We start from the raw sequence: 22,551 nt of genomic DNA on the forward strand, positions 1-22,551 counted from the left end.
GGGTCAAAGTCCTGGCAAGACCCGGATGGGATGGGAGCCCAGGTGGGCCGTCTCCAGAGTCTGTGCCCCCAACCAATACAGAATCCTATGTGTTTGTGAATTTAGGTTACTTTAATTTTGACAAATGTAGAGATTGAAACCTGGGAGAAAGAGAACCGAGTATCCAGGTGTCTCCTCTCCTTAATGGTTTTAGTTTTAGAAGGTACTGGGATTGAACCCAGGGCCTTGTGCATGCTAGGCACGCGCTCTACGACTGAGCTAGACGCGCCCCCCGCCCTCCACCAGACTCAGTCTTTTCTTATCACCCTCTCCCACCAATCCCAGCCTCAGCTCTTAGAATAGGTGGGATGGCCTGATAGGTCACAGAGCCTGACAGGTGCCCTGTGTGAACCCCACTCTTTCCCGCACGCACCACCGGATGCCCAGTCCGAGGAAGGTCCCTGCTGCCTCTGGGACAGGAGGGCAGGAAGTCTGGGACCATCGTGGTCATTCTGCTACTATGTTACCCTCCTTCTCCCTTCTTCTTAGAGACGTAGAGAATGCTTTGAGGTTGAAGACAAATACACTGCTTTGGTTTGGAGCTTACTGATGATCATCCTTGCTCTAAGTCTGTCACTTCTGGATCTCATCAAACAGTGTTTGGGCTTATAGGACAAAGAGAACTCTTTCTCTCCCCAGACTTGTCACTTGGGTAAACAGGAAATCTATCTGGCTGCAGGCAAGAGACCCCCCAAATGGTGACTTAAATAAGATAGGATTTTATTTTTGTCTCCTGGAAGAGGTGGGGTTAGGTAGCCCAGTGGCTCCCTGGGTGGCATCGGTGCTGTTGGAATCGTCTAGCTTTCTGCTCTGCTGTCCTTGGCTGTGGCTTCTATTCTTAAGATCAGTCCAAGTCCAGTGGCAGCTGGTTCCAGATCCTCCCACTGGTCAGCAGAGGAGCCTGGGATGTGAGATGTGGGATGAAGGCTCACTCTACTGAGGCCACCCTACTCTGACAGAGCCACCCAGTGCTGGGTACCAAGGCCACCCTGCTCTGACAGAGCCACCTTGTGCTGGGGGAGTTCCCGCCTCTGACCACTGACTATGCAGATGGCCCCGAGCATGGTGCCTGGCACTGAGGAGGCGCTCAGAACCTGACTTCTTTCCTGGCTGCTTTCCCGGTTGGCATTCTAGGTTCCTGCTTGTTTTGTTCTCCCTGCCTGTCCACTGACCCTAGCTCCACTCCTGCTTTCCCTGCCCTGCAGCCTGGAGCCCAGCACGGTGACCCTGGTGGCTTCCGCTGCCCCTCAGAGACTTCGGAGAGTGAATTGGGCGGGGGTCATGGGTGTGGCCTCCGGGGTCAGATCGCCTAGATTTTCACTGTGGCTGATGTCCCAGCTCAGTGTCCCCATGTCTCACTTATCTCATCTGTGAAATGGTAATAATAGTACCTCAGACTGGGTTCTGCAAAGGATTAAGTGAGTTAGTGCCTCAGGTGCCTGGATCAGTTCCTGATGTGCGGTAAGCACCCAAGAAAGTGTCATTATTTTCAGCCCGGGTGCTTCCTCTGCTCTTCAGACACCACTCCAGCATGTCCTTGCCAACTGCCACTTGTCCCCTCTCCTCCCGACCCCTTCTCACAGCCCTCCCGCACCCTCCCCCCCCACCCCAAAGCCCCCATGGCCTCTGTTGGTGCTACCCAGAAGCTTCGCCAGGTGCGTGATCAGGCAGTTCCCTGGCACCACTTAATATTAGACATACCTGGGGCTCTGAGTTTTAGTTTCCAGGGATTTCTGGTCTCTAAGGGTTGGAGATAGCAATGAAGGCGGGCTGAGTCTAGGGGACAGGAGGGAATGGGGTGTCATGACTCTGCAATGCTGCAGAAATCCGGGATTGAGTAAAATACTGCTCACTTGTCCAGACCCAGAACCATCCTCCCTTTTTCCTTTGAGAACAGAGCAAGCTAGAGCGAAGTCAAGGACACAGTGAGTCTGGTGGGAGCCAGGTGGGAGAGGGTCAGGATTAAAGACTTAGAGGTGCAGAGAGGCTGGACCAGGAGACAAGAAGAAGGGTTTAGAAGGAAAGAGGAGGCCACAGAGGTCCTGGGGGCTGGACTGACACTCCATCTTGGGCCTGTTCTCCAGAGTTCCTAAGGATATTGGCTGACCCCGGAGTACCTGCCTGCCTCACCCTGGACCACTGATTCATTCAGGAAGGCTCTTTTTCCATCTCTCAATACTAGAATTGTGGGGAGGGAAAGAGTCAGGAGCTTCTGCTCGGTCTGCCCCGTCAGCATCTCAGATTAGAGCCATAGCTCCTGTGAGGCACCCGCACTGTCGTCTTCCTCCCAGACAGCACGTTGAGGGGAAGGGCATGTGGTGATGGAACGGGGTGTGCCGAGGCATCCTCTTAGAGGAATGAGTTAGTGGTACCACCTGGAATTCCTGATGGAACAGAATGAAAACACAGCAGACACTGTTAAATAGAATATAATTCAACATCCCGTCAATTCTTTCAGCGTTCAGATTAAATTGAGCTCTCCTAAACAGAACAGCGATGGGTGGGATAATACAATGCAGCTGGCTGGACACATGAATGCTGGTCCTGACCTCCCATCCACAGGCATGAGAGGGGGCATGGTGGGGAAGCTTTTATCCAGAAACATGGTTTTACCCGGAATCTGACCTGGGCTGCATCCATTTCTCAGGCTTCCCTGCGGCGATGGTCTTTGGCAAAAGCCCCTCAGCGTAACGCTGGCGTGTTCCTTGGTCCACATTCATTTGGGAGATCCCAGTGGGGCTGAAGGAGGCTTGGGGAGCTTTCCTTTTTTTTCTTGCTGAGAAACTAGCTTAAGGAGCGGGGATTGTGGGCGAGATTGCCGGAGACTCCAAGGTGACTCCAGACCTCCACGCCTGCAGTCATGTCGTCCCCAAACTTCCCTGCTCCACGACACACACAGGAGCAGCGTCCACCTGGGCCCTCCTCCCATAGCTGTGCCCAGACGGCAAGCTTCGGGGCAGAGGAAATGAGACGTGGAAACTGTGGATTCCCAGTGAGCCAGCTGGGAGTCCTCTCCATTTGCTCCTGGGTAAGAAAGCCTCGAGGAATGTGAGTGACACTGTAGGGCCGATACGGAATCTGCATTCATGTCAGAGGAAAGAAAACGATCGGCAGGCCCAGTGACTTGAGGCCCTGGAGCCACCGTTAGCGATGTAGTATTTGCAGCGTCCCCATGATTGGTCCTGGCCACCTGTGTGCAGGGGACAGGCGGGCTAGAGGACCCAGCCATGCTGTCCGAGTGAGAGATATGGTCATTCCGGGTGAAGCTCAAAAGCCACAGGGTCCCCAAGCGCTGGCTCCTTAGGTGGATGGGGAAGGGGGTGTCCCATGAGAATTTCCCCTGATGCAGAGGGAACAAGGTGGGGCTCTGACTCTGCACATGGAACCACCATGAAGGATGGAGATGCCTGGAAGTCTGTTAGAGAGAGAGGGCTTGCTGTGGTGAGGGGGAGCCGGGGCAGAAGGCTGAGGAGTGATGGGGGTCAGCTCAAGCCAGCGTGATGCGGACACTTCCTTTCCCCTTGTTATCAGACAGGTGGGGACCCTCTGGTCTGTCACCTAAAGGCTTCTGGCGGCTGCAGGAAGGAAGCCCAGGCTTGGGGAGCACGTACCTCACAGGTGCTCTCTGCGTGGTGGGCCCTTGGGAAACCCCTTAACAGTCTTTGCCACAGGCCCCAGTAGGCCCTTGACGAGCCCCAAGAAACTGCACTAAGGCACTTGGGGAAGCAGGGGGACGGCAGGCCTAGGGAGGGGCTCAAGGGAACACGGGAGGGAGGGAGGGTGCTCCGCAGTGTCCTGACTATCACACTCCCCTCCCTCCCAGCTCTGCACAGGCGGGGCGTGCCCTTCCCTCTTTGCTGGCTCTCCTTTCCCCTTTGGTTCTGTTTGGACAGCCCAGCCTCCAGCACTCCCTCTGTCCTCTCCCAGGTCTGGGGCAGATGCCCCTCCGCGTTCCCACCCCCACCCTCATTTCCCCAGCAAGTACTCAGCACGGGGTGTTCCACTGCGTGTCGGCCTGGCTGTGCCTCTCACTGCAGAAGGACGGTGAGACCGTGACCTGGTGAGCAGGGGCCGTGTCTGTCCTGCTCTCGTCCCAGGGCCTGGCCCGAGCAGGGCCCTCAGTACATGTCTGAGTGTTGGTGGGAGGGGGCAGAGAGAGCAGAAGCTGGGGTTTTCTAAAGTAAATTCCATCTCTGGAAATCTACAGAGACTTGTTGCACTCAAATGTGGAATTTCATCTTGGTTTTGATCCTCGGTGGAGGTGAAGGAGAGAAAAATCTTACAGTATCCCTCCATAGCTGCTCCATCTAAGCTGTTCTAGAATCGTGGGGTAGAAGAAGGGGTGGAGGAAAGAAGTCAGGGCAATGTGCACCTGTGTTTGGCGAAGTGTCAAGTTCAGAGGGGACAGTAGCCATGCAGAAGGACTTAGAAGGTCAAGGGGGGACTGGGCACCATAGTGCACCCCACTGCCTCTGGTGTAAATACTGTACCTCACTGGCCGACTCCCAGAGCCATTTCCAGGGGAAAATGTGCCTTCTTGGAAAGTGTTTTCCCCCGGCCGCCCTTCACTGCCCACTCTTTGGAATGTTTGATACTTGTGACTCATCTGGTCTTTTGAAATGCAGGTCAGTATCTTGCCCACAGGGAGAGCCGGGGCAGGCAAACCCAATGGTCAGAACTTCCCTCCCCTCCTTGAAGGACCTCCATTGGTCAGTTTGGGTTACAGAAGTAAGCAAATCCAGTTCAGGCACTCAGATATGTAAACAGGAGGTCCTTGGGGCATAGCCCACCCCAAGGAATTTCCCAACATGCACAGCGCTTGGCAGAGAGAGTTGGATGAGTGACACCAGGATGCACCGGCGAGGATGCCAGGATGAGAGCTGTGAAAGTCGATGACTGCAGTCAGGATCTAAGAGAAGCATCGGTGATAACAGAGACTGAATGAGCTCATCCAGCAGTGCCCCCAGCCGCGCAGCGGACGCAGCCTTGACCTCGCTCTTTCCCATGGAGTGAAGAAAAGGGTTTGTCTGCGTCAGTTTAATGGCAAACCTCACCACCTCAGGAGCTGGGGATGTTCGACGTTGGTCATCAGGTCTCCTCCTGGTCAAGGTGGCAGGTTGATGGGGAGGACAGAGGGTGAGGCTGCCATCAGCGGTTCAGGAAGAAGGACTTGAGGTTCTGGAAGAAAACTGACTTCTGTCTCTGCTTCTGTTTCTTTTTGATGATGGGCACCCACACCAGCCCACACACCATCATCATGAGGCCCAGAGACAGGAAGGCAGGCCCGATCATCTTTAGGACGTTAAGGCTCTTTTCACCCAGTTTCAGGGTGTAGGCCAGGCAGGTGATGACCACACCGAAGAGGAGGATGGCGCCACCCACGGACATGATGACGATGGGCTTGCGGTAGATTTCCCAGTTACTCCGGGGGCCAGTGGTCCAGACAGACTCACTCCTGGAGCTGATGCACAGGGAGCTGGCAGTCTGGCTGGGCAGCAGGTCCTTGGATTCTGGAGACTTCTCATCGACCTCCAGGGCCTTGGGGAGCACCTCCATCGTCACGGCTCCTTGGGACTGGGCACCTGGTACCAGCAACAGAAGCAAGGGCGAAGCCGGAGGAATCCTCACACGCCCTTCCTGTTCTCAGCATCCATCCGTCCTGGCTCTCAGTGGCAGGCAATACAGGGTTTTTGTGCTGAAGCCAAAAGGAAAATCAGATGAGATCCACACAAAAAAGAAACCACTCAAGCTGGTATTTTTTTTCCTTGTGAGAGAGAAATATTATATCATTCTAATTAACTGCTTTTAATATTTAAAACAAAGAACAGTCATGCCCTTAAAAAAAAAACAAATAAAAGCTACAGTTTATTAAATGGCGTCAGATTTTCTGACTCAACCACTTTCTAGCTGTGTGATCTTGAATGAGTTACTTGACGTCTCTGTGCTGCAGTTTTATTATCTATAAAATGGGGATAATAATACTCCTTATCTTATAGGAGTTTCAAAAGGGTTAAATGAGTTAAGACATATAAAATGCTGTAACCATGTCTAGCATACTGCAAGCTCCCCTTAAGTGGTATCATTTGCCTGTTAGAGTGGTGATACGTTGTCCACAAGCATGCCTGTGTGCATATGTGTGTGTGAGTGAGCGTGCCAGGCTCTGCACTTAACACTTCCTCCATCATATTGAACCTCACAGTAGTGCACTAGTCCCATCTCACAGATGAGAAGGCTGAGGCTCTGTGAAGTGAAGCACCGTATCACGGCAGCTCAGGCCTGGACCACTGGACCAGCACTTGCACCCTCCCTATGCCCCTTTCCAGAACCAGCAGTTACAGACCCCTCCCCTGTTTCCCAGGGAGGAAATAGGAATTGTAAAATCACCACACCTTCAGGCTGTGGGTATTTCCATTCACCTACACTCATCCAGACAGAGGACATTTGGATTCCTGTTTCCAAAGACTTTGGAAAATATGAGGACACGCTTTTGTAAATACAGGCTCACAGGTGCTCCCTGCTTGCCTGTGGATCCCGTGGTGCATTTGCATAAGTCGTCATTTTTAAAGTGATGTTTCCTTTTCCCTGGCCGGCTGCGGGTAGGGAAGGCATCCTAACATGTGCTGTGAAATCCTAGCCAGGCAGCTTGTATTGGTTATTGCAACCTGGTTTCTTGTGTGTGGGGTTTGACATCTTCAGCAGGGTGGTCTCTCTGAGTGGCCGTTGCCACCACTTGGCAGCGAGGCCGAGGGCAGAAGTGCCTGCTGCCTTCAGATGTTGGAGATGTTGTGATGGAGAAGTAGGAAGGCACATTCTCAGCTGTGCCCCAGGAGAACTGGGCGTGTGGGGAAGGACCAGCTCCTGGGAGAGCTGCCATCTAGGTGTGGGGTGGCCAAGACGGAGGCAGGAGTGATGGCTTCCTGGACTGCGGGAGAGAAATGGGACCAGCTGCGCCTTGCTGGACGCACCTAACACAAGCTCTTTGGCCCCGCAAGGAGGTCACTCGTTCATTCCCCTTTACAAGGGTAGAGACTGAGACCCAGTGAGGTTAAGGATTGTGGCCAAAGCCACCCCCAATGTCATAGGTGGCTGTGTTGGGATCCAGGCTGAGGTCTTTGGACTCAAAGCTCATTGCACTGGACCACGCTTGTCAGGATGACCTGAAGGCCCTTCAACTCTGAGGACGCCTGAGTTTTTCACTTTGGGGCTTCATCCTGCAGCACAGTAACCTCTCACTGAGTCTGGAATGGTGTAGATAAGGAGTTATATAGTGATTTGGTCTACAATAGGGAAATAAGAACACTTCAGCTTTTCATAACATTACATTTATTTTTTTAAAAAAAACTGTTTTTACTCCAAGATTATATCCTTCCTTCTCTTTGGGGGGCATTGGGATATTCATTTTATGAAATGATCATGAGGGAAGATGATCATTGGTTTTGTTTGTAACTGTACGTGTGGAGATAAAGAGTTGGTGATCCTATGTAGACGCCTGTCTATTTATTCTCCCCCCCTTTCTCTTTCTCTCTATTTATCTATCTTTATATCTAACTCTCTGTCTATCATCTGTCGATCTATGTAAATTGTAATAGCTCACAAAATCCCAAAGAGTGGGAGCCTTCCATTTAGTTGACTTACTTAGGAAGCGGTGAGCCCTTGGGCTGGTGGATGGTTGGGGCGGGGGTTCATTTTCTAGGCAGTAACCGAAGGAGAAGCACCTCTCCTCCCTTGAACAAGGCTGAACACTGTGCTTCCCCCGCCCCCGCCCCGCCCGGCAGGAGGCAGGAGCACTATGGGCACCATGACCGAAGCTTCTCAGCTCCAGCAAGTCACTGAGCTTGCTTGCAGCGTCTGGTGTGACGGAAAGATCCAGGAGAACCCAGTTTGCCTCCTGTAAGCTGTGGGCCCTTGACAGGTTGTTCAAGCCCTGAGACCTCCTAGTCACACATATGAAATGAGGGTGACAGCATGCCCGCCTCCCAGGGCTGTGGCGACTATTGAATTTCGCAAGACCCTCCCTTGTTGTGTGACACGTTGTGGGCGTTTAAGAAATGGCCCCGGATGCTGTTATAATTATTTTTTCTCGGTCCCTGTTTTCTCATCTGTAACATGAGGGAGTCGGGCTGAGGGGCTTCTAAAACTATTTTAGATAAATCCATAGGTGGTGAATCAAACTTGAATTCTGAGAATCCAGGTTTCCTGAAAATCACCAGTTGAGGGCAGTATGAGTTTTATCACATTTTATTAAAATTCTAAAAGATCCTGTTTTCTTCTTCTGATACCAGGGTTTCTCAACAGCAGCACTATGGACATTCTGGGCCCAATAATTCTCCGTTACAGGGAGCCATCCTGAGCACTGCCGGGCATTTAGTGATATCCCTGCCCCTGCCCACGGTGTGCCAGCAGCAAACCCCCTCCAGTCACGATAATCAGAAATGTCTCCAGACCTTGCCTAGTGTCTTCTGGGGGCAGACTTGACCCAGTGGAGGACCTGTGCCCTCTGCGACTCTCCCCCTTCCTGGCCCAGGCTGGGTTTGCTCACCCTCCACCCGGCACACCCCCAGCACTCAGCAGGTGCTCAAAGGACTTGGCCCTGATGCTGCAGTTCTGAGAGGGACCGGATGATGCCTGGGGAGCTGGCCCAGAGAGAAGCACATACCTCCAGGCCCTCAGTTCCCGGGGGTTTGGTTTGGATGCCTCAGAGGATCCCACTGCCTGCGGGCCCCTGAATCGTCCACTCAGAACCTGAGAATGTGACCTTCTTTGGAATAAGGGTTTCTGCAGATGTAATTAAGGTGAGGCTCTCCAGCCAAGCTCATCCTCAGATAGAAGAGTCCAGGGACAAGTGTCCTTGTAAGAGAAAGGAGAAGGAAGCTTGACACACAGAGGGGAAGGCCACGGGAAGACGGAGGCAGATGTGGGGGTGACACCTCTACAAGGCAAGGAAGCAAGGAGAGAGGGAGGCCCCGAACGGCTTCTTCTCAGAACACTGACCCCGTAAGGAGCCGACTCTGACGGACTCCTGATTTGTTTAACTTGTGAGAGGACAAACTGCTACTGTTTTACGTGACTAAATTTGTGGTAGTGGCCCTAAAAGGTGAACACATTCACCTTCCTTTATTGCCCTCAACATGCAGAGGAGGACGAGGGCTGAGGCCCCGGGCGGTTGGGCCGGAGGAGACAGCGGATGGCCTGCGGCGCCCGGCTTCCCGCGCTGACCACGGATTTGAGTGTTGGCCCAGCCCCAGGGCAGCCACGTGAGAGGGGAGACTGGGTCCTTCTCCCCCGGAGGCCATGTTTGGAGTGTCAGGAGGCAGACGTAGCCGGGGGAGACGTGTCTGCAGCACAGACCCGGGACGGGCAGGCCGCAGGCTGGTACCGTGAGGGAGCCCTGGTCTGGGGCCACGCAGCAACGAGGAGAGAACCCCAAACCCACACTGACCAAGAAACCAGATACATCTTCCACGTCCGTAAGATTCGAGAACATGCAAGACAACCTAAGCTATTAGGGGTTCGGACAGTGGATGCCTTCAGCGGGGGCAGTGGCTGGAAGGGGGGCGTGGTGGAGACTTTTGGGGTGCTGTCGTGTTCTGACTCTCCGTCTGGCTCCAGCCGGCTCGTGGGTGTGTACTATTCGAGCTGTAAAACTATGATATGACCATGTTTCTGTGCCTACGTAAAAGAGCAAACAAAGTCTAAATAAAGCTAATTTGAAAATATAACTAAACGCAGTGTGTCCCTGTTTTGGATTCTGACTAGGAGGAACCAATTGTAGAAAGGCATTTTGGGATACTTTCAGGGAAGTTTGAATTTGGATTGAAAGTTAGATGACACTAAGGATTTAAAATTTGTGTTTGGTATGATTATAATATTGTGGACACAGAAGAAAATGTCTTTATAGACAGAGATACATCTTGAAACAACGTTTAGGGATGAAATGTCCTGATGCCATGATTCACACAAAAACATCAAACTCCAGATCAAATACGGCAAAATGTTAAAAATCATTAAATCCAGGTGATGGATGTGTGGAAGTTCATTATATTATGGTCTCTACTTTTGCATACGTTTGCAAATGTTTGTAATAAATGAGAAACTGAATACACAAATAGACAATGGCCAGACATGTATAAAAACAGAACTCCGACCCACAACTGGCAGCAACCAGCCCAGGAAGCCAGCCTGCTCTGCTGTCTGTAAGTCAGACTTTTTGGAAGTCAGATCACTGTCCCAAGCAACCAGTCCAGCAAGCCAAACAGTAATCAAGGACAGCTGATTTTTGACAGACACACCAAAACAATCCCACTGGGAAAGGAGAGAGAGTCATTTCAATCAATGGTGCTGGAACAACTGAGTATTCATATGGAAAAAATTAAAACTCATCCCCATTACAAAGGAAGACAAATAAATTAACAAGAAACCCATGAAAAGGGGCTTGAGATCAGTATTTAATAGGAAATGCAAATTAAAACCACATGGAGATACAGCCACACACTCACTAGAACAGCTGAAATTTAAACATCTCACAAATGTTGGTGAGAAGGGGGAAACACCGGGGCTCTCGTGCACTGATGTGCACTGACGTGAAATGGTACCGCCGCTTTGGAAGAAGGTTGGGTAGTTTCTTGTGTAGTTAAGCACACACCTACCCTTTGAAGGCAGTTCTGCTCCTAGACATTTATTTGTCCAAGAGAAGCGACAACCTCCATCCGCAAAACACTTGTTTAAGAATATTCGTAGCAGCTTTGTTCATAGCAGCCCAAGCCCAAGCCAGAAAACAGCCCAAATGTCCCCGACCAGAAGGAAAGACAAATTCTGTACATTCACACAATGAGATACCACTAAGCAATAGAAGGGAGCAAATTTCTGACACATACACAGCATGGATGTCTCACAGATGTGGTGGGTGAAAAGAAGTCAGATGTGAGTACCTATAGTGTATGGTTCCATGTATTTGACATTCTAGAACCTTCTGAGAACTAATCTGAGGTGCAAATCTCAAAACAGTGGTTGTTGGGTGGGAAGGAACTAACTGGGATTTTCTGGGGCAGATGGACATGTTCTGTCTCTTGATATCAGTGTGGATTATATGGGAGATGGATTTGTTAATGTGGTAAACTAAGATTTGTTCATTGCAATGTGCTTGAATTATACCCTGCAAAAAAAGAACTATAAAAATCTTAATAATAATAATCATCATCATCATCATCATCATCATCATCATCATCATCATCATCATCATCATCAAGTAGGTCAGGCTGAGGAGCAGGTGGAAGTAGAGTGAAACTGAGAATAACAGAGCGTTGATAACGGTTGAAGCCGTGTGGTGGAACATGGGGGTCCAGGGTGGGGCTGTAAGCAGGAAACGCTTTACCCCAGAAAAGGAAAGTAGCGGTGTGGGCGGAGGTACGGTGACCCCAGGGCAGGGCAGAGGTGTTAAAGGGAAATCTGTGGGATGAGTCCCCTGGCTCACTAAGTCGCCTGCAAACACTGAGTACTGATCCTGAGTAAGAAGAGATCCTGAAAGAAAGAGGAGGTGCTTCTTGGAGAAACTGGGATTTAGGGACAGGAGGTGGAGGTGGAGATGGATGTGGAGATGGAGTTGGAGGTGCAGATAGAGGTGGAGATGGAGGTGGAGATGAGAGATGGAGTGAGAGATGGCGGGAGAGAGAGTGGAAAGAGAGAACAAGACTTTCGTCTTGTCTCTGGAAAGATACCCTCCCTTGAAGGAAAACAGACTTTCCGGGAGCCAGGAGGCCCTGGACAGAGCAAAGACTGGGTTTGCTCGGCCAAACAACTCTATCCAGAAGAGACTGTCTCTTAATCATGTTGGAGCTGGCCTCCGTATCTGTCATGTATTTGTAATTGGTACTGCAGACCCTGCCTGCAGATTTTTCAGTGTTTGGCTGTGGCTTTGTGCTCCCCAGATTGCTAAACAGAGCTCAGCTGCCAGCCCTCACCAACACCACGGCGAAGTCTCCGAGCGGCCCCTACGTGCAGCCTCTGCCAGACGCAGAGTTACAGACGTGACTAAGACCACAACCCTCTCCAAGGAGGAGCTCCAGGTGCCTGCATTTCCCCACTCAGTGGCATCTCTGACAAATGAGGTAAACCGGTGTCTCGAATGAGAGGGAGAGGATGTGCAGACGGGCAGGAACATTTTGGCTTTTTCTCACGCACTCACAGATTCACCCCACAACAACGGTTGGGTGGGGTGTGTGGATCGTGCAAGCTGGCGAGCAGCGAGTGTACTTGATGATAAGGACCAGACTTTTCCCGCCAGTAGATTTTTGAATGTCTGAAATGCACCACTTAACGGGATGGTGGTTGAAAGTGAAATAAGTGAGCCATCGCCCTGGAGGTGACCAGATGCACATCTGTCTTAATAGAGCTGGAAGCTCTTTGTTCCCTCCAAGTCCTCGCAGGGCTGGGCCTGGGGCTTCTTCCCATGCTTTCCAGCTGGTAGCTCAGCCCCTTGCTGGGGCTCAGGAGCCGCCAAACGTGTTAAGTGATTCAATAAACGGGAGCTGGGGCAGGAAGGCTCAGTGTTGTAATGTCGTCACCGCCGTTCCTTCCCATCCAACTGTCAACCGGGCCCGTTGCTCCTAGAGCGAGGGCAGTGGGATGAGAGTAGCTACCCAGGGGCACGGGAGGCAGCTGTGAGGGGCCGGGGGACCCTCTGACCCTCTCCCCTTCCCCTCCACTCCTTGGTCTCTGATGGACGGACACCTCACCCAGACTAGTTGCCTCCTGCTGGCTGGCATTTCCGAAGTCTCCAAGGTACTCAAAGTGGAAGAGGCAGAGAGTGCATTTGGGGAGGGGTGACATTTTCTGTACAATAATAATAACTGCATTTCTCGGACTCTTGTTATGGGCTGGGAACCGTGCTGAGCACTTTACCTGCGTCACCTCATTTAATCCTCCCGACAAGTTGCTGAGGAGGAGACGATTATTACCCCATTTCGAAGGTGAGGAAACTGAGGATCAGAGGAGTTAAGTGACTTGCCCAGAGTTATTCAGCAGGCAAGTAGAGAACCAAGGTAGCAAGGGGGAGTTTTGGGGCCTGTCTGGCTCCAGAGCCTGAGTTTGAGTCAGTCCTGCTCCCCTTTGGGATGGTTTTGAGGTTTTGAGTTTTTTTAAACTGAAGGCACAGTAAGCAGAGAGAGCATTTGAAGTGGGGACACTGGCCATGAACAGAATTGCAGTGGTGGCTGCTTTGAGTGAGGGGGGAGGCCTAGTACTGCTGGGCGGGGCTGCTGAGGACATGGGGGCTGAAGCTGGGGGCCCTGAGCAGCCAGCAGAGCAGCAAGAGGCCTGTGACAGGGTGGCCACAGAGCCACTACCACTGTTATCCAAATGGAGCACAAGTGCCAGGCACCTGCCACCTTCCTCATGTGGAGCATCTCTTAATCCTGGGTGGGACCCTCTTTATCATCCCCATTTTACAGATGAGGAACCCGAGGCTCAGAGCGGCCTGACCCGAATCCTGGTCTTTCTACTGCACTGTGCTTGCTCGAGGATGGAGCCCGCCTTTTCCCCTTCACTTAACACCATCAATATTAATAGACCACCAGATTTAGCCAATAAAATGACAAGATGCCCAGTTAAATTTGCTTCAAATAAACGACAAATGCTTTTGTCTTACAAGAATGTTACAAATATTGCCCAGGACATCCTTATACTAAAAATGTCTTTGTTGTTTATGAGAAATTCCAATCTAACTAGCATCCTTATAATCTATCTGGCAACCCTGATACTATAAGAGGCCTGCTGTGCTTGGGCCTGGAGTTATCTGTCCCTTCTCAGGCTTCCCCCCTGATAGGAGCTGGACTATTCTGGGAATTGCAAGCAGTGAAACCCATTGTCCCACGGCTGGGGGGGTGGACCCGGGTGAAGGGTCATCTGGTGGGAGAAAAGGAAAGGGCAGGTGCAAAATGCAAATGATGGAAATAGGATTGATGACTCCTGCAAAAGACCCCAGCGTGGGTTTGTATGTGGAACTCCTGAGACATGGAGGGTCTTGCTCTCACCCCACTGGAGTCCCCACAGTGCCCCACTCAGTGTCACTGCTTGTCGTGACCCTCCCCACAACAAGACACTCCGTTGGTGACCCCGTCCCTCTGATAAGCTGAGTGCCTGGTGCCTGAGCTGATAAAGCAGAGGCCAGAGCGTTTCTGAATCTGCTGCCGCTGTCACCGGGGCACGGCCACCGTCTGTCACCTGCTCACAGTGCTTCTAGGAAAGGAAGTTCTCCAAAGGTCATACTCCACCGAGACAGTGCCCCTCACCTCCCCATTCACGCCGCGCAGCTGGCGTCCAGGCCCTGCCCAGTCACAGGGTGGAAACACAGCTCAGGTGATAATGTCTGCTTTTACCGGATGTGGGGTCCCCGTGGCACACGTGTGCCCTCCGTGTTTTGTCCAGGTTCACACGCGCCTGCCTTGTTCCCCCTTTCCGAGATGGAGCCTGCCGCAGCCCGCCTGCTGCGACTTGTTTTCCTGGCACCTGCCCCGGGCGCCTGCCACACCTGCCGCTGGGAGGGATGGCTCTGCAGACGCTGAGGTCTGGTCTGGGATGCTCGGGAGGACAGTCTGGGACTGAGGTCCCGCCCATGCACTCCGGCATCTGAAGGTGGCCTTGCATTTCATTCCTGCCTCTGTCAACGTTTGTGAGGGTGGTCCCCGCCCAGCCCCTTCCATCAGTGGCTGGGCAGGATGAAGCCTCGATGCTCTACAGCAGGGCCGAGGCAGCCGCCTGCACACAGCTTCCCTCGTGCAGGTGCAGAGCCGGGGCAGCCCCTTCCTCCCCGCCGCCGCTCTCTGCCACGACTCTCACTGGGCTGTCCCCTCTGGCCTGCTGGCAGCTGGCTCACCCCTTCCCCTCCCCAGGCACAGTCCCCTCCCCTTTGCCGGTGGCCGTGCACATTTGTCTCCCAACTCGAGTTCAAAGACTCAACACACTCTAAAGCGAAGTTAAAACCAGCTCGTTCCTACAAGAAAATGGGAGGAAGGACCAAGGGATGATTCCCTCCTTACTTACTGTCCTCGACGTCCCCAGGGAAGTTGGGGGACCTGGGAATCGCACACAGCTTGCAGCGGGAGGAAGCCGGCAATGAGTTTCCTTTCCAGTTCCTCATCCCGGCTGGAGGAGGCCTCCCTGGCCCCATCCAGGAGCCGGTGTGCAACGAGTCCCAGCCACTGAGCAGGCTCCGGAGGGATGAGCTCACCAGGATGTGGGCTAATGGGTTAACCCTTTGCCGGCCTCTGGCACAGGCAGCTTCATCTCATGTCATGTGGCTTTTGCTCAGCTCCGCTCAGCCTCTATTAGATGAATCTTGTGAAAAATTAATAAAGCTTCTCTGTGGTCTGTCTTCAAGTTTTGGTGAGATGTGCATGAAGCTGGTGTCGGGCGGGGCTGCTTTTCCTGATCCAGCCTCAGAAATCAGGAGACCTGGAGGTCCTGGGTTGGTGGAGTGTGTGTTCGTGATGGCGGTGGTGATGGGTTGCCAAAAACTGGATTACTCAGAGACCGTGCTGGCTGTGTCCAGTGCAGGCCTTGGCGAGGAGGTCTGGGAGCCCCGTCTGCTCTGGACATTGGAGAGGGCGGGCGTAGACTTATTTAACATCCTGGGCTCCAACATGGCAGGAGTACCTCTGGGAACTCCAATGCCTCCGGGTGGGCACCCCATGCGACTGCATGCTAGGAACCCACAGCCGAAAGTCAGCCGAGCACATTGGGTCCTCCCAGCCCAGGCCCAGACATCTCTGAACTGGGGGCAAAGCAGCACGTCCACCCTTGCTTCTCCCGCCTCCTGACTGTGCCCCTGTGCATTTTCACGTCACTTATGGGGATAAGAAGAGAATGTGGAACGTCCGTGCAGTGGTGGGGCAGGGTTTCCACCTCTGTGAACAGTGACGGCATTGTGCTTGTGGACTCGGTGTCAGGTGGTGAGTTGCCCATTCTCAGGATGCTGGGGGTGTGTGTACCCTGAAGCCAACAAGACTGCCTAAGATCCTGAAAGCCAGGCGGACCCTGCCCTCCTCACACCTTCTCACTGGCTGTGGCCCCGGGGTGAGGAAGGGTCCTTGCCATGGTAACAGTACATGAGGGGCTTCCTCTGTGGCCCACCGAGGAGGCTCCCCCAGGAGTGATCCCAGGCAGCGGAAGGCCAAGGCAGGAGAGGGGCTCGTCCAGCTCCGGCATCTTGTGAGATGAACATGAGGTTTCCCGGCTGGGAAGCCTCTGCAGAGGTTGACGGGTGATAAAAGGTAGAGGAACGGAGAGCCAGGGGCCAGCCCGTCCTCGGAGCTGCCGAGAGCAGGTGGAGCCGAGGGGCTCTTCCTCTGCCCTCTGCTCAGGGGTCAGTGTCTGAGGGAACTTGACTGGAGGCTTCTGAGGACGTTCCTTGCTCTGGTGTAGACGCCTCTGCCTTCATATCAAATCGGTTTGTTAAACCAAATGGCCTGGCCTGGGAAGAAGCCCTGGGGAGAGTTATTTTGCGACGCGAATAATCAGATCATCATTCAGATTCCCGTGCTTCCTCTGCAGGGCGCGGCACGTGGTGTAGCTGCAGCCATCAGTAAGACAAAGCCGTGTTTAGCGTTTCCTCCAAGTCAGGCCCAAGTCTAAGTACTTTATAACAGTTTCATTCATTCCCTGACGTAACCCTACCGGGCAGGGATGTGAGCTGTATTGCCATCCTCACATCTGGCTTTGCACAAATTACTTAACTTCTCTGAGCCTTAGTTTCTTCATTTGCTAAGGGGATGTGATAACTGCTACCTTAGAGTTTTTGTGAGGCTGGAATAAGAAAATGCACATAGCAAGTGCTTAGTGAGTATGCGCACGTATTCATATAATGTATTCGTATATTGTATACGAATATATAATTCACATGTTACAGAATCACAATGCATAATAATTATATAATTAATAGATTACATTAAATAGAATGTATATATAATGTATGGTGTATGTATGTATATAATATCCACGTATATATGTACACATATGTGTATATATGAACATATATAAACATATATACAAATTGGGGGGTGGGGGTGATCTGGGTCCAGGAGAAAGTGTCCAGGGCAGAAGCTGTGCTGTCTGCAGGCTCCTCCTCAGCAGGGCAGAGGAGGAGGCATGAGAAGTCCGCTTCGTCCCTGGACAGTAGGCTCCAAATGTCCCAGGAGGCAGGGCTGCTGCTGCAGCTGTATTGAGGGGGCAGAAGGCAGGCCTGGGCCCGGCTGGGGGATGGCTCCCGGCCCGCCCCATCAGAGCACCCTAATTCCCCGTCCTGTGGCTCGCAGCTGCGCCGGCTCAGCTCTGCGCCCCGTACCCGGCTGGTCCACGCACCGGCGGTGTACAGGGTGACCAAGCTCATTCTTTTTCATTTGTCACCCTTCTACATTTTTAAAGTATTTTAGAGCAAATCCTGTCTCTTTATGGAATCCTTGCAAGTGGAGATGTGTATCTCTGTAACAGATAAGCAATTCCTTCTTCTCTTCCTCTTTTTTAAAAGAATAACCACAGTGGCATCATAATCTTACTTGAAATGTAAATGGTCCTGAACGTTAACACCCACTCCACACTCACAGATCCCTGATCCCTCGGAAACATCGCTGGACAGTCAGGTCTCCACAAAGCAGGGTCCTAACAGGTGCCAGCCCTACTCTTTCTTAGTCACTAAGTGTCCCAAGCTTCATCTCCCGTGTAGCGGCCACTCGCCCTGACTCTGCTCACGCGGTTCAGTTACTGAAGACGGCAGGTCGTCTGACCTGGGGAACCCACGTTCTGCACCTGGCTGGCTGCTTCCTGTTAGAGAAATGGGAATTGGGACCTAGACTCAAGTGCCGATCGTAAATGGTGTCATTTAACATTTTCCTCTTTTCTGTGAGGGCTGGGTCTTGACTTCTGCTGTAGCCTGGAATCCCAGGACAGGACCTTGGCAGAGGCGCCGGTCAAAGTGGAACAAATGGCCGAGTGAACGTTACAAGGCACCTTGCAACTTATAGAAGCCTTTTGCCTGTGTGCCATCGGGCTCTCGCAGTGGCCCCGTGACACAGGCGGGGCCTCACTTTGTGTACGCCTCTTAGCCGTCCTGCTGGGGCAGGTCGCCAAGACAGGAGAAGCCCTTTAGTTTTACAGGGCCCTCACCTTCCGCCCCCACCCCTCCCATGTTAATCTTGGGGCAGGTCGCCAAGACAGGAGAAGCCCTTTAGTTTTACAGGGCCCTCACCTTCCGCCCCCACCCCTCCCATGTTAATCTTGGCCTCCCTTCCTTTTTCACCTGGGTGCCATGGCCAAGGAAACAGGACTCTAGCCCTGTCTTTCTTCTAGTCTGGCCCCTTGGTCCTCTTGAGAAATTCGGTGAAGTCCAGCATCTCCCTCACCTGTCTCTCTGGTCAAACACCCTCTTCTCTAAGCCACATGGGGCCCAGAGCTGTGTTCTTAAAGCTGTTTCCTCCGGCACCTCCATCTCTGCTTTTCTCTTCTTGACTCTTGAGATGCTCTTTTTCCTTGTCCATCTGTCAGTCTTCCTCCTTGTCTGCTTCTATTTCTCATGCATGACAGTCCTCAACACGTCCTATTTCCTTGGAGGAAACTCAAGGAGATAACTTCCCTTTTCTTTGTCAGAACATATTAATTGAGCCGATGGTGTGGGTCCATTCCTGCGTGGGGAATCCCATGTAAACAATGAGACTTCTGTGATGTGGGGTTTGGGGGGTTGGGGGGTTGGCGAGCCGGGGACATGAAGGAGGAAGTGAGCAGTGGCCTTTACAAGAACAAGTGAATGGAGCAGAGTAGGAAGGAGCATCTTTCTGGGATGTGGTTCCCAGGGCCATCAATATCTGCCAGGACCTGCCCTCCTCCTCAGGTGGTTTGCGTCCCTGGAAGGAGCAGGACTGGGTCGGAGGGCCCGGGCGAGGTGTGGTCAGAGGGCAGGAGCCGCCTGCTCCTTGGGTGCGGTTGCCATCTAGCGGTGAGACTTAGGTAGTGTTGCTACCCGAAGTTCAGTGAGTCTCTGTCTCTGGCTGGGTAATTAACACTGGACTTGATGCTGGAAAAGTCAACATCACAACGTGTGCCGATAAATACAGTCTCTCAAAAATGGCCACCGCAGTTTCAAAATTTGAAAGAGTGATGACTTTCTAGCTTTTGAATCATTTGAAACATTCATGTATCCATTGCTTCATCAAATATTTATTGTGGGTCTGGATATTATGATATGCCAGGTGTGTTCTAGGCTAGGCCCGGAAATTAAGAGGTGGCCTCGATGAACTGTACAACTTATGTGACAGAAGAAGGGCAACTACACCAACAATTCCAATCCAGAAGGAAAAGCTCCTCAGTACAGGCGTGTCGGGGCTACGCTTTGAGAATACGGAGGAGGACCATCTTAAACAGACTGGGCTGGAGTGGCAGCTGGAAGGAAGGGAGAGGCTTCTTGAAGGAGGTGCTGGCTAAGATGAGCCTTGAAGGGCATTTAGGAGCCAGAAGGAGGAATGATGGAGGGGGTGGAGCCGGAGGTGGTGATGGGCAGGAGACAGAGGGAACAGACCATAGGAAGGCATAAAGTTTTCTGTTTCTCCTTTTGTGAATTCCCCAAGCATTCAGTTACGTATATAAGGAAATCAGTCTAAAATGTGTAGAATGTGTTCTAACCAAGTGTTTTATTTCTTATACTAGTATTATAGAATTTTTGGAACTGGAAAGGATCCCAAAGAAATCATATCTAGTGTGTTTAACAGTTCTTCTCTTAGTATGTAGACTGTGTCCTGGTTTCTCCTGCTAAAATGGCAGGCTCTTCCCGTGCATTCAGCATTTAGGATGGGGTCTTGTGAAGTCTAGCGTGGACTTGTGTAATAGCCTGCCCAAGGGCCTCCCTGCCTTGGTCAGTTCCCTCATCTGGGGGTAAGAGCCCCTTCCTCTGGACGGCACAGATCCTGCCAGGCCCCAGGAGCAGGTTCTCCAGAGACCCTTCCCCATCGCAGGAACGGAGTCAGCGCTAGAGAGCTCTCAGTGTTGGGCACTGCGTTTCAGCCACCCCCAGGCTTGCCAGCAGAAACCAGCACCTCTTTCCCCTGGCTCCCGGTGTTCAGAATGTGGGTTGGCTCTGACCCAGGCTTTCCCCCTGTTCCCTGAAAATCTTGCTTCTTTCTGTAATGTGTGGTTTCACCATCACAGGAAGAATCAGGTGTATTTCTTCCTTCCCTTCCTTTCTTCCTTCTTCCTTTCCTCCCTCTCTACCTCCCTTCCTTCCTTCCTTCTTCTTTTTTAATACAACAAACTGGTGACTACCTGCTATGTGCCAGGCTGGGCATGTGGGTGATTCAAAGATGAATGAGATCTGTCCCTGCCCTCTGGGGCTGACAGTCTCATAGGGGGGAGAGAGAGAGAGACAGGTAAATGGGTAGAAACAACTGTCAAAAGGCAGCCCCTTCCTCCCGGACCCAGGTAACAGAAGGATCTAGTCCTTTACTCTCCTCTGTCAGGAGTCATTTCCCTCTGACCTACTTGGAGAGAGGGGCTCCCGGCTTGGCTAGTCCCTGGTTCCTTCCCCCTTTGCTGCTGGCTGCCTCCCCCTCCCTGTGTCCGGCCCGGGTCCGCCCCAGGCCTCCAGTCTGCTGCCGGTCACCCCTCAAAACTCCACCAACACAGGGCGTGTGTGTGTTATAGGTAAATACTCCCCGTTTGAGGGAACAGAGGATTTCCAGGTCGGGAACCACTTAACTTTTTTTTTCTTCTAATTCAAAACACTTACAGAATGCAATCTGGGTGACACAGAAACCCTTCCCAGGGATATCTGCGTTTTAAAAGGGATTCCATGATAGAAGGGCTTTTGTCTTTCCTCTTGATGCCCAGTTTTAGAACGTAGAGCACTTGTGTAGATTTGTGTAACCACCAGCATAATCAGGGTGGAGAACATTTCCTCCTCCACCCTTCCTTTCCTCTGGCAGGCCCTGACTGGTTTTCCATCCCTGTAACTTTGCCTTTTCCAGGCTGTCATACGAACAGAATCACACAGTGTAAACTGGCTTCCTCCACTCAGCGTGATGTCCCCAGGGCTCCTCAGGCTTGTGCCACGTGTCAGTCATGTTGTCGTTTTCATTGCTGAGTCTTCGTCCGTCGTGTGGATGCCCCATGTTGTTACCGTTCACCTGCGCAAGAGCGTCTGCGCTGTTCCCAGTGTTCGGCAAATAGGAGTAGCACTGCTAGAAGCAGTGGTTTCTGGGCTTTCGCGTTAACCAGAGGTTTCTGTTTCCTGGAAGCGGGACTCCTGAGTCCCCTGGTAGATGTGTAACTGACCGTATGAGTGCTGGGCTGTTCTGCAGGGTGGCTCAGACCTTGACGGTGGAGGCACTGAGACAACCCTGCACGTCCCACCGCTGTGCTAAATAACTGAACAGCAACAACAAAAAAGAATCATCTGATTTAAACCGGGGTGTTTTGGAGAGACGGGTCCCTGTTACAGCTGAATACAGTCCCTAATTGATGCAACTTCTCTGTGTCAGCCACTGTCCTAGGCACTGGAGAAAGATTTGAATGATGAAAGGTCCCTATTTTTAAGTTCAACAGGGGTAAATGCTGGGTAGCACATGACAGAAAAGGGGACACTTTCTCTTACAAACAAACCACAGCCAAACAAAGTTGTAGAAGAAAGTCTCCAAATGGTGAACGTAAGGCCCCCAGAGCCGTGATTTTGGTCTGTCGTGTTTACTGCTTGTTTCTTGCTCTTGGAACAGAATCAAAGGTATTCAAATAATATGTACTCAGTGAATAAAATGGAAGTGGAGCATGTGCTCAAATTAAAATTAAATATCTTCTCTAGGGAGATGATGGTAAAGGCGTTCCTGGATTTGTGGCTGGGCTGGAGGACAGAGGCAATGGGACCGGGTCCTTAGGGGCTGGGCTCACGTGGGGGCCTCTGGAGGTGGAAGCAAGCCTGGGCAGCACGTCCTGTGCATACAGGGCTCACGGTGGCATGGATTACTGGGGGCTCTGGGTGCCCAGTTTGGCTTGAGAATGCCTCTCCCGGAACTCAGAATAGCCATTAAGGGAAGCGTGGAGAGAGTATTAACCCATTTAATTAACAAGGTCACTTGTTTTGCTGGTAATGTCACCAAGGACTTTGAGGAGGACTGTGCAATGGACTATAACCCCAAAGGATGGACATTTTCTCTTTAGCCCATAAAGTCCCCATCCAGTGCGGCAAAGCCAGTGGCTGGTTTTAATTGACATTCTCTTGTCCTTTCCACTGATTTTCTCTGTGGACCTGTTTGACTCAAGCCAGTGTCCCTGGTGAGGTTCTCAAAATGAACTACACAATTTCAGCCAGTGTTTGTAGCCTCCTGAACCCCTGGCCTAAGGATAATGATGACATTAAGTAGCTACAATGTCCCGCTTTGTGCCCCCTAATGTTACAGGGGACATAACTTTGGAGTCTGACCCCTGCCTTCACCAAGCTGGTGACTTTCACACACCGTCTCTTTCCATCCAGTCCAGACAGATGGG

General features: G+C 51.9%; 2 protein-coding genes across 2 annotated transcripts in view; one reads left to right on the forward strand and one right to left on the reverse strand.

Moving 5' to 3' along the window:
- Positions 1–22,551, forward strand: part of ADPRM (ADP-ribose/CDP-alcohol diphosphatase, manganese dependent) — a 194,872-nt gene that overhangs the window by 93,882 nt on the left and 78,439 nt on the right. Inside the window, exon 5 of the mRNA XM_031467614.2 lies at positions 11,964–12,143. Coding sequence (XP_031323474.2) covers positions 11,964–12,143 — 180 coding nt within the window. The remainder of the gene's footprint in view (positions 1–11,963; positions 12,144–22,551) is intronic.
- On the reverse strand, positions 5,071–6,159 carry PIRT (phosphoinositide interacting regulator of transient receptor potential channels). The gene is made up of 2 exons (XM_064494922.1): positions 6,145–6,159; positions 5,071–5,676 (listed from the first exon to the last, which is right to left on the reverse strand). The coding sequence occupies exons 1-2, from the start codon at positions 6,157–6,159 to the stop codon at positions 5,188–5,190; spliced, it is 504 nt and encodes a 167-aa protein (XP_064350992.1). The 3' UTR covers positions 5,071–5,187.

Source organism: Camelus dromedarius, chromosome 16 (assembly GCF_036321535.1).
Source record: "Camelus dromedarius isolate mCamDro1 chromosome 16, mCamDro1.pat, whole genome shotgun sequence".
Lineage (NCBI taxonomy): Eukaryota > Metazoa > Chordata > Mammalia > Artiodactyla > Camelidae > Camelus > Camelus dromedarius.